We start from the raw sequence: 11,429 nt of genomic DNA on the forward strand, positions 1-11,429 counted from the left end.
GCTATCCACAGAATAGGAGATAACTATTAGATTGGTGGTGGTCCTACCACTGGGACCCCCACCGATCACTAGAACAGGGACCCTGCATCTCCCCTGAAATGACCAGAATGGCCGGTCGCACATGCGCCATGGCTGCTCCATTCATTTCTATAAGAATTCAAGAGATAGCCAAGTACAGTGCTTCACTATCTTCAGAACTTCTATAGAAATGAATAGAGCACCTGCGTGCATGTGCGACCGGCTTCTCCGTTCTTTTCAGGGGAGCTGCAGGGGGTATGGGGCCTCCTTTCTCGTGGATAGAGGATCGCTTTAAACAATGGAGTACCCCTTTAATACACATTGGCTCTGATTTATCATACCTTCACTCCAGAAGTCTGGCATCAAAAAGTCGCAAAATAGGGCTTCTGCAACTTTTTGCTGTCGCTTGCAAAAATTTTGTGACTTTTTGCATTTTTACACTACTGACTCCAGTTTTGTAATGTGGGTGCGGAAGTGGGTGTGGTTAGCTATGTTAATGAGTTTCACTCCAGATTTATCATTGAGGCTTTTTTAAACAGTCTCAATCTCACTCCAGGAGGAGGAAAACTGGAGGAGCTTCTCTAGACAGAAGTGTTAGGTTTATGGATAGCACAAATTTATCAAGTAGCATGAGACATTTGATACATGTGACATAAGGTAACACAGACTCAAGCAAAACTGACTTCAAATATTCCTCTCATGGTTAAATTCTCCCCCTTGTCTCTGAGAAAGTTTGGTACATCAGACCACATGTGATTTGACATTATCTAAATCAAGACAAGTAGCATGAATTTAATCCCGTCTAGTCATCTGCTGCCTTCTCCATCGGGTAATAGTAAGAGGATGGAGCGCCGCACACTGTAGATACTGGTGCCAGCAAAGACTGAATAGTCGGAATCAATAATAAGTAAATTGCGGCACACAGAGTATTTGCTTGCGATTTTGGTTATTTATTATTGCGATAAAAGTGGTTGCCTAATCGGGCTTACAATGTAACTGGATCATGATCTTATATGGTATCGCAATAATAAATAACCAAAATCGCAAGCAAATACTCTGTGTGCCGCAATTTACTTATTATTGACTCTCCATCGGGTAAGCCTACACATGGATCGTACCACGTGTGTTACATTGGGACTTTTACTGTGGATTCACTGCGTATTTCACCCATATACATTCAAGAGGTGAAATCTGTGCTGATAATATGTGGCATTCCTGCAACATAATGAGCACACTGTGGATCAGATAACCCGCAACTTGTCATTTCTTTTATTTTTTCCATTGAATTTTTCCATTACATGTATAGTACTGTATTTTGCTTTGGATTTGAGTTGCAGAGTACACACTGCATATAGGTCTGAACTCTCCCTTAAACGTGCACTTTCAATAAAACCAGGCGATGGACTTTCCGGGAACGTTGTTTGCAAAAAGATCTTTCATCCGACTATTGGACAAATATATTAAACTTGGCAGTTGGTCGTCTAAATGGATCTTTCATTGTTACATTTCAACTGATGAGCGTTCGTTTTGGTTGAAATCTTAGTTTTGCTACCTCTAGACTAATGTGTATGGCCAATAATGTTGAGGCCTCTTTTCCTAATAATTCTGCATTGTGTTATTCCTTCTGGAAATGTATGATGACAGTGATAACTGTGGGAGTTACGACTTGGGGGCGTTCCCTACACGGTCTCACACTGTCCAGTCATAGCTGACAGTGTCAGGCTACGTTGAGACGCGCTCCTTGGACACTGGTAATGCCCCCTTGTCAATTTATTCATACAGTACAGTGAGGAGAAACAGAGGAATGAAACAACGTAGCGTTATACGATAAGATGCTCCAGGATTCTTATTTCATGGGGAATACAGGTAACTGCTAGAACAGACAGGAGCAGCCCATGCTAAAAGTAAAAAGAAGTAAACCATGGCTTTTATTGGGCCGTTTCTGGTGCTGGATTTGTTTTGCGACAATGCTAAAAGTCAAGATACATTTTATAGGCATTTTGTGCATGTCCCAGTCATATGTCATATGTAACAACAAAGATATAAACCTTAGTCTCTCATCTATTTTAAGGCCTTTGAGAAATGGAAGGAGGCCAAGGAAGACTACTTAAAGGAAAAGGTCCTGAAAGAAAAGCACTCTGAAGTGGAGAAGAAGAGAAAAGAACAGAACACTTTCATGGAGAAGAAAAGGGAAAACTTATCTGCATTTGAAAGATGGTAAGTTTTACATATAATATTAAGTGATAAGCCATATTCCTCTATTACCATTTGTGGCCCTGTCTTCAGCACTTGCTCTACCAGGTTATGGATATGCAGTGACAGGCAATCACCCTGCGGCTATCTAACCGTATCATGGACCGAGAGGCAAGCTCATCCCTTGTTGGAAATGAAAAGTATTTCATCATAGACACCTAAGGCCTCATGAACACGACCGTAAGCATTTTGCAGTCCACAAACCACAGATCTGCAAAATAAGGCTACTTTCACGGGGATCAGTAAAAACGCTTCCGTTGCTGATAATACAACCATCTGCATCAGTTATGAACGGATCCGGTTGTATTATCTTTAAAATAGCAATGGTGGATTCGTCATGAACTCCATTGATAGTCAGTGGGTGCCAGATCCGTTTTCTATTGTGTCCGAGAAAACGTTTTGCCCTGCATCCCATGCCGGACAGAAAACCGCAGCTCGCTGTGGGTTGCTTTCCATTATGGGAACGCAACCAAACAGAACGGAATGCATTTTGGAGAATTCCATTCTGTTCAGTTCCGTTTTGTCCCTATTGACAATGAATGGGGACAAAATGGAAGCGTTTTTCTCCAGTATTGAGATCCTCTGCCGGATCTCAATACCAGAAAAGTTAAACACAAGTGTGAAAGTAGCCTAAGGCGGTGTTCCATGTGCCAAAGGAAAAACACAAAAGCCCCATCAAGCATTAACAAAGGCATGAATGTATAACCATATGCACCATATATGGATATATAAGGACACCAGACCAGTACATATTTGACCTCCTCCTGACAAAGGCGTTTTTTCTGGTTCCCCATCTTTCTCCCCCTTATCATGTCCACAGATGAGCTTTGAGATGGTTGATATTGGTTGTTACTTTGTGTTTGACCCTTCATCCATTATGGGACGTATGTTTCTTAGATACTAGTTATTACTGGATATTGGCTGGGGTGTTTATTACTTTACTCATATTTACCGTTTATCTCATCTGTGATCATCTTTATTGTTGTGGACATGTATTACATTCTTTTCGGGGGGCTGCGAGACTTGGGGGGCTTGTGATTCCACATAGCATTTTAGGTTATTGTTTCCTTTCTGACACTATTACCCCTAACTTATTTGTCTATGTATTTATTATTTCTTGTCTTTATTTGATGTAATAAAGCTATATATTTTACATCATTTTTTGTATAGGCATGATTTTTTGTCCCGCTTTGAGAGTAAGTTTTTTAGGTTACAGTGTTCCTTGTGCCGTCTGCATTTTTATGTGGACCGATTGACTTCAATGGTTTCATGGTCCGCATTTTGTGGACAAGTATAGGACATGTTCTATCTTTTGTAGAATGGGTATTTGGATGCGGAAAGAACACTCAATAGAGGGCGCTATTCTAAGAAGGTTTTGTATGCCCGCTTCTCTCGTGTCAGCTAACTTCCATCTTGACAATCAAAATGAAATGACTCCTTCACTGTTTTACTATAATGTAGGAGTGACCGCAAGGAACATGTAATAAAAGAAAAGAAAAAACAAGAAATGCTTGAGAAACAAAAGCTGAAGACACTGCAAGCAGAAAGGGAGGAGAAGGAGAAAATAGCCATGGAAAAATACGAACAATGGCTGGTAAGTTACTAGAATCTAGTATCAAATTTTCTGCACATTTAATTGTTTCCTATTTTATTTCCTTTTTATTGAAAGTCTGTCTTCACATATTGATATACCGGTATATATGGTTTTGTAGGAAATTTTTCTGTAAAACTTGTGTTTTCATTATTTAAAGGCTGTGGACTTTATTAAAATGTTCAGCCATTTTTTTTAATAAAAGGGTTAAAAAAATAAGTCTGTTTGCAGAGTATCACTTCTCAGTCCTGTCAGCTGATGGCTCATGTAAAGCCTTTCCTCTGATCTACTGACCTCCTAAACAATTCATTTAAGCCATATTCTTATCAGTTTGATAAAAGTTTAGCTATATGTTGTAAAAAAATAAATGTTTCTAGCCCAAAATGAGTTAAATGCAATCAGAAAAAAGTCCCCCCCCCCCCCCCAAGTCCATAGCCTTTAAATCTCTTATAAATTGCGGATCCGCAAAACACAGATGCCAGCCATATGATAGAAATGCAATTGCAGACAAGCATAGGACATGTTCTATCCTTTTTGCGGGGCCGCGGAACGGAAGTACAGATGCAGACAGCACGCAGTGTGAAATGAATGGGTCCGCATCCGTTCTGCAAATTTGCGGAACGGATGCAAATACAAATACAGTCGTGTGCATGGGCACTAATTCTGTAGAACCTGTTTAAGCCATTTACGCTTTCTTTTTTCTTTCTTACGGTCCAAGACCCATGCCATTTCTACATTTTCATTCACATAGCCGCATGAGGGGCTTGTTGTTTGTAGCACAAGTGGTATTTTTATTGGCACCATTTAATTTGCCATATCTTCTATTGAAAAATTGGAAAAAAATACTTGAAATCTAAGATTTTTTTGAGGGAGGGGGTTTACATTGTTGACTAAAACTGCCATGGCAGCCTTCATCTGCAAGTCAATATCATTATGGTGATACCAGATTGATATAGTATTCTTATGTTTCACTGCAATGGGAGGGTCTTTAAACATTGCACCCGCCGGTTCGCGCAGCTTTCTCCATAGCTGATGGATCTCTGCTGTTTCAAACAGCAGAGTCCCGCGGCTAATGTCTGTGACCAGCAATAATACAGAACGCAGGCATTCAACCCTTTAGGTGCCGTGATCAAGCATCTTAATAGCAAAAAACCTGGAAGCATTCGCTTCTGGGTTAAGACCAGCTTCCCCAAGCGGGGGTCAGGGAAGACAGTCCTTCGTTCTAACATGATGAGTCTTAGCGGCAAGCCAACATAGGATAATAGCAAATTCAGCCTATACTGTAGTTCTATGGAAATGAGCAAAAAATGAGCCCCCACACAGCTCAGTAGACATAACTATAAAAAAGTTACAGGGGTCTGAATATTTCAGTATTAAAACACAAAAAAAGCCTACACATATGTGGTATCTTTGTAGTCCCACTGACCCAGAGAATGAAGGGCTGCATAGGGAATGTTGTAGGGAGAAAATCCGTAAAACTGTAGCAGAATTGTGTTTCTTTTTCCGATTCCACCCCATTTAGAACTTATTTCCTGCTTTCCACTATATGCCATATTAAATGGCGGCATTAGAAAGTATAACTTGTCCCACAAAAAACAAACCCCCATACCGCTATTTGAACGGAAAAATAAAAAAAGTTATGGCTCCGAGAAGGCAGGGAAGAAAAATGAAAATGCAAAAAAGAAAAAAAACTCTGGTATCCAAGGGCTTAAGTTAAAATAAATGATAAAGGATTAAGTATAGGATGCCAGTTATGTATCAAACCCCCACCCTAATAAAACTATTATATTATGATACATAAAATCCAATTAAAGAAAAAAAAACATCTAAAACAATGGATATATGATTGCCTATAGTCCACAGGTGCCCGTGCATTGGGGACCGCAAATTGCAACCCCTAATGCACAGAACGGCCTTTAATGTTGTTAAATCAAGTCTCTCCAGCTCATAAGATCACCAACAGAACAGGACCTTAAAGGATAACTGTCACATTTAGAGCCTAATTTTAAATTTTCATATATGTAGTTACTAATAACATGATATTCCAGAATCAGTTACTTTTAGACTGACTTACCCCATATTTAATAAGATTCAGCAACCAGTCTGCATAAAACTGCAATCTCACTATTCAGTTAAAATGGCCACCACTGCCCTCACCCTGAGGCTAATCCCACCTGCCCTCACAAGTAAGTAACAATAGCCCCCCAAAAGTGTCAGTAACCACAGCCCTCCCCCTAAAGGTTAATCTCCTGCAGCACAAAGGGGGCCCTCTTACCACATGTTGCTTTCATTTATTCACTGAGCAGACGGCAGATCTCTCTTCCCTGGTCTGCGCTGCTCCAACTCTGCATTCTCCAGCTCTGCTGAGTGAGGGAACGTCTGCCAAGCGCAGGGACAGGGAGAAGTGCACACAGCCCAGGCACTGTTATCAGCTGCTGGGGAGTACCTGGCTTTATTAGTTTACTTACAGTCCCTGGCTGTCAGGAATGTGACGCTGCGTGCTTTGTCTATCAACAGATAGACGGACCCTGCCTAGCAACCCTATTGTAAGCACAGGTAAAAGTAGGCAGTAGAGGAAACAGAACTGTGGAACTGTGGTAATTTAATACACAGTGAAAAGTGAACAGTGAGAAGGTGATATTAATCACCAGAATCCAATATTCCCAAAAAAATAATAATAGTTATACTTTAAATACTATGGGGGTCATTTACTATCAGATATAAGCCAGTTTTCTTGTGTATATCTGTCGCAGATTGCAATGCAAATGTTATTTGCGCCGCAATCTGTGACTTTTCCACACTCACGCCAGGTCTAAAAAAAGGTGGTGAGGAAGGGGTCGGGCCGGCAGGCCTGTCTCATTCATCATTTTCTACACCTGTTTTAGGCATAGAAAATGGTATAAATTTAAGCCAGCAAGGAAGCTTACTTAAACTTAAACCTGCTGTGGATCCACCGAAGTTATGTAGAGACCGGCACCTTTTCATAACTTGGGCAGATGCATCGCCAGCGCAGGGGTTATTCAGACTGCCGTCTAAAACGCTGGTCTTAATAAATGACCTCCTATATGTATTGTAAGACAGTGACTGGAAAGGTGGTAGATGGGGTATATATTTCACCTTTCACACGGGTGAGTTTTCCGAGCGGGTGCAATGCGTGAGGTGAACGCATTGCACCCGCACTGAATCTGGACCCATTCACTTCAATGGGGCTGTGCAGATGAGCGGTGATTTTCACGCATTACTTGTGCGTTGCGTGAAAATCGCAGCATGTTCTATATTCAGTGTTTTTCCCGCAACGCAGGCCCCATAGAAATGAATGGGGATGCTTGAAAATCGCAAGCAAGTGCAGATGCGGTGTGATTTTCACGCATGGTTGCTAGGTGACGATCGGGATGGGGACCCAATCTTTATTATTTTCCCTTATGACCATGTTCTAATACAGAATGCTAAGTATAATGTCAATTAAGTGTTAAAAAATAACAAAAATTAACTCACCTCATCCTCTTGATCGCGCACCTGGCATCGTCTTTTTTCTTCTTCTTTCAGGACCTGCAAAAGGACCTTTAATGACATCACCATGCTCACCACATGGCGTCATCAAAGGTCCTTTTGCAGGTCCTGAAAGAAGAAGAATGAAGACGATGCCGGCTGCGCGATCAAGTGCATGAGGTGAGTTCATTTTTTATTTTTTTAACCCTTAATTGACATTATATTTAGCATTCTGTTTTAAGAATGCTATTATTTTCCCTTATAACCATGTTATAATGGAAAATAATAAAATCTACAGAACACCCTGCCCAAACCTGAACTTCCGTGAAGAAGTCCGGGTTGGGGTCTGGGTACCATTGCATTGCACTCTCGCGGAAAAAACTGAACATCGGAACACAATTGCAGACAAAACTGACTGCAATTGCGTGCCTACTCGCGCGGGTTTCCCGCAATGGACCCTGAACGTATCCGGCCCTCACCCACGAAGCCCGTGTGAAAGAGGCCTTAGGGTTCTCACCTATGCATGTTCACATTACTCCCTTAGGTAGCGGAACAAGACATGTTTGAGTGCTGTTTCTTCAAGTGCAATGTTCTGGGTAGAATAAAGCCTCCAGAGTCCAGACCGACTGGAAGCCCCATTAACTTGTGCAGCTGGGCTAGGGCTGGTTTAAAAACCCCTAGGTACACTGGGTGCTGGACAGAGCATAGAGGCCGCTCACAAACTAAAGCCTGTATACCTATTGCCTGTTTATATGCTTTCAATAAATTCTGGAAAGAACCTGAGCTTTGGACATTAGAAGCCTGTCTGTGTCTCTATAAAGCCTGGTTTGATGCTGACCATTGAGCTAAAACTCCACAGTATATATAGTGTACCTTCTGTCTACATATGTTACATACATAGTTACATAGTTAATACGTTTGGAAAAAGACATAAGTCCATCAAGTCCAACAAGGCTTAGGTGGGGACGCAAATCCCAGAAGGATAAATGTGCGTCTCGATTCACAGCAGACTCCTAAAGGGGTTGGCCACTTTGTGGCTACTTTTGACCAATGTGTTTGTAAGATGACTATATGACACTTTCTAATTGCTTTTGCTGATTTTCTGTGCCGTTTGCTATATTTCATAAGACATCTCCACATAGAAGACCTGTCCATAAGATGGCTGCTGATGGAGAGTCACTCCAGACACATCCCTCAGCCTTCTCCACTCAAGTACACCGTATCTACCATCTGCACTTGCAGTGTTGAGAATTTAGTGCAGGTGCAGTGTATTTCAATGGAGGAGACTGAGTGTTTTGCCTGGTCACATAACCCTCCATCAGCAGACATTTTATGGACAGGACCTCCGTGTGGACAGCACAAAAGACTTGACCAGCAAGGGAGAATACCTTATGAAATATAGAAAATGGTTCAGAATTTCAACAGACTATATTAGTAAGTGCCATATAATCATCTTATAAAAACAGTAGCCAGGAAGTGGCCAACCCCTTTAATCAATCTCCACAATATGTGTATTGCACTTATCCTGCCGGTCAGCAGTTCTGTATTTTTAACTTTAACACTGTCTTTCGTTTCATGTAGATATACAACTCCTTTACAGGATAGCTGTCTCTTAAAGGTGGATATATAATGTTACTTGGGAGCAGTTATTTTTAAAAGAATGGCGAGCTGCGTCTCTTACAGCTTCCAGTGGGTTGTCTTTTGCCAACCTCGGCGTCCACGTTCTGGGGCCCAACCTCTCATTTCCTGCCTCCTAGTCCACCTCTCACCGTTCCCCACCAGCTTCAGTGTTTATACATGGTCGTCTCGATGTTAAGTTACTGCTTGTTGTTCTGGTGGTGGTACAGGCATAAAGGTCCTGTTTATAGAATGGATATGGTGGTCCTCTGCTTTTTATCAAAAAACATTCCTGGTGTGATTTGGAAATGCCAGCTTATAGCTGGTGGAGATTTCAGTCTGTGGCAAACGGTTGTGCATCTTAATAAATTAAACGTTATTTAATCCACTGGACTTTTTACTGAGGGTGCATTTACACCACGACGACTAGCAGACAAATAGGCCCCTTTCACACGAGCGTTATGGATTCCTTCAGGGTGCGTTCAGTGAAACTCGCACCATTTTGTAAGCAAGTTCAGTCACTTTTTTCTGCAATTGCGTTCAGTGTTTTTTTCTGTGCGAGTGCAATCCGTTTTGATGCATTTTTTCAAGCGGATGAAAAAAAACCCTGAAGAATTACAAACAACATCTCCTAACAACCATCAGTGAAAAAAGCGTTGCATCCAGGTTACATCCGGATGCAAGGCGTTTTTCACTGGAGCCCTATTCACATCTATGGGGCAAGGGCTGTGGGAAAAACGCAGAATATAGAACATGCTGCGATTCTCACGCAACGCAGAACTGATGCGTGAAAAACAACGCTCATGTACACAGACCTATTGAAATGAATGGGTCAGGATTCACTGTGGGTGCAATGCGTTCACTTCACCCTTTGCACCCGCGTGGAAAGCTCGCTCATGTGAAAGGGGCCTTCTCAGGAAGGAACTGTTCCTTCCCGACTATTGCCTGCTCGTCAGTGGAGGTGAAGAGCTGCACAGTATGGGGACGAGCAATGGCTACTGGAGTCAGAGTCATTGTTTCTGGGCAGCAGATTGTGCTGTGTAAGCAGGTGTCTGCGCCAAAGATCATTTCACAAGTTGAACAAGCATTGGAGGATGATCTGCAGTACCCTTACATGGGCAGATTATCGGGAGCAAAAGTTCATACAAGTAGTCATTCCCGATAATCTTCTTCAACAAATGAGCCATTTGACTGGCGTATGAAACACCATTCTTAAAAAAAAAAATCTAAAAGCTGTGCTATTGTTAATCCATAGTTTGTCCTGTCATTCACAGGAGAGGAAAGAAAGAAAAGAAAAGATTGAAAAGAAGCAGAAGAAGCTCCAGGTTATTTTAGATGATGACCCTCCTCCTCCATGGAGTCCTCCAGGAAAAACTATCCCAGCAGGGAGATGATTGTAGTCTTTTTGCTCCTATATCTACCATCTGATATAAATATTTCTCATCATCTTCCAATAGTTTTGTGCACTCTTTTATATTGGCTCACAACCTTTACATAGAAGGGCGGGATACTGGCCAGGTACATAAATAGCTGCAATTTAATGTAGGAGAAATAAGTGTTCAATCAATGGATTGTAAAAATTCTATATAGACCTGACCTTAGTCAGTGGGATCTGTTTGGCAACATTGGTTCCAGTTATGAGCCAAATCCGGCAGAAGAACGCAAATAACTAGCAGCGATGTGAACATGACCTTAACTGGACATACTGCAAGCAGTGTGATTTGTATATTATGGTTTGGTTTCTATTCATAATTTATTTTTAATTTTACATAAAAAATTGCTCAGGGCCTTTTCAACAAAAAAAGTTAAAATATCTTAAAATTGCATTTATCAGACATCATAAATTTACAGATCTTGATTTTTATGCCATTTTTGTATGTAATTATTACAACCGACACTAGTGATTGATGTTTTTATATTCAAATACAATGATATTGAAAATAATAAACAATATTTTATTGTATTTCAAGGGCGTCTCTAATTTAGGGCTCAATTAAATTTTGTCTGGTAACCACTGATGTTGAAGCAAAAGCAGGCCAATTATTTTTAGGAAACGAAAAAAAAAATGGTTGCAAAAAATTCACTTCATTTTTCAAGCAAGCTTCTTTTGTTTGCTGTAGGGAACATTTACACAGGCTGATGATTGGGCAAATGCACTTTCAAACGCTCCTTTAGCTTTGATCACATCTTTTATGCGGGATGAAAATCAAGGGGGATTTGGAGCAGACAATAATGCAGGCGCAATGTGCCTAACAATCATTTGGTCACATACAGCTCCATTTATGCTTCTTGTAAATGGAATAAAACCGGCGCTGTTTGACTTGCTGTATTGTCAATTGGTTGCCAACAGAGACTCTTTCAGCATAAGGCCTTAGGCTGCTTTCACACAGTAAAAGCGGGTTTAGTCGGGCCGATGGAACAGCCGATTGTCGGGAAGGAAGCTCTCCTTCCAGACAGTTGG

The 11,429-nt window shown here is 41.2% G+C and overlaps 1 protein-coding gene across 2 annotated transcripts in view; it reads left to right on the top strand.

Moving 5' to 3' along the window:
* The window catches only part of MAP9 (microtubule associated protein 9), a 134,489-nt gene extending 123,570 nt beyond the window's left edge, over positions 1-10,919 (top strand). For both annotated transcript variants that reach the window (XM_044299082.1, XM_044299143.1), the window contains 3 exons: positions 2,090-2,235; positions 3,733-3,865; positions 10,243-10,919. In XM_044299082.1, the coding sequence (XP_044155017.1) occupies positions 2,090-2,235; positions 3,733-3,865; positions 10,243-10,362 (399 nt within the window). In that variant the 3' untranslated portion in view covers positions 10,363-10,919. The remainder of the gene's footprint in view (positions 1-2,089; positions 2,236-3,732; positions 3,866-10,242) is intronic.
* The last annotated feature ends 510 nt before the right edge of the window (positions 10,920-11,429 follow it).

Source organism: Bufo gargarizans, chromosome 1, assembly GCF_014858855.1.
Source record: "Bufo gargarizans isolate SCDJY-AF-19 chromosome 1, ASM1485885v1, whole genome shotgun sequence".
Lineage (NCBI taxonomy): Eukaryota > Metazoa > Chordata > Amphibia > Anura > Bufonidae > Bufo > Bufo gargarizans.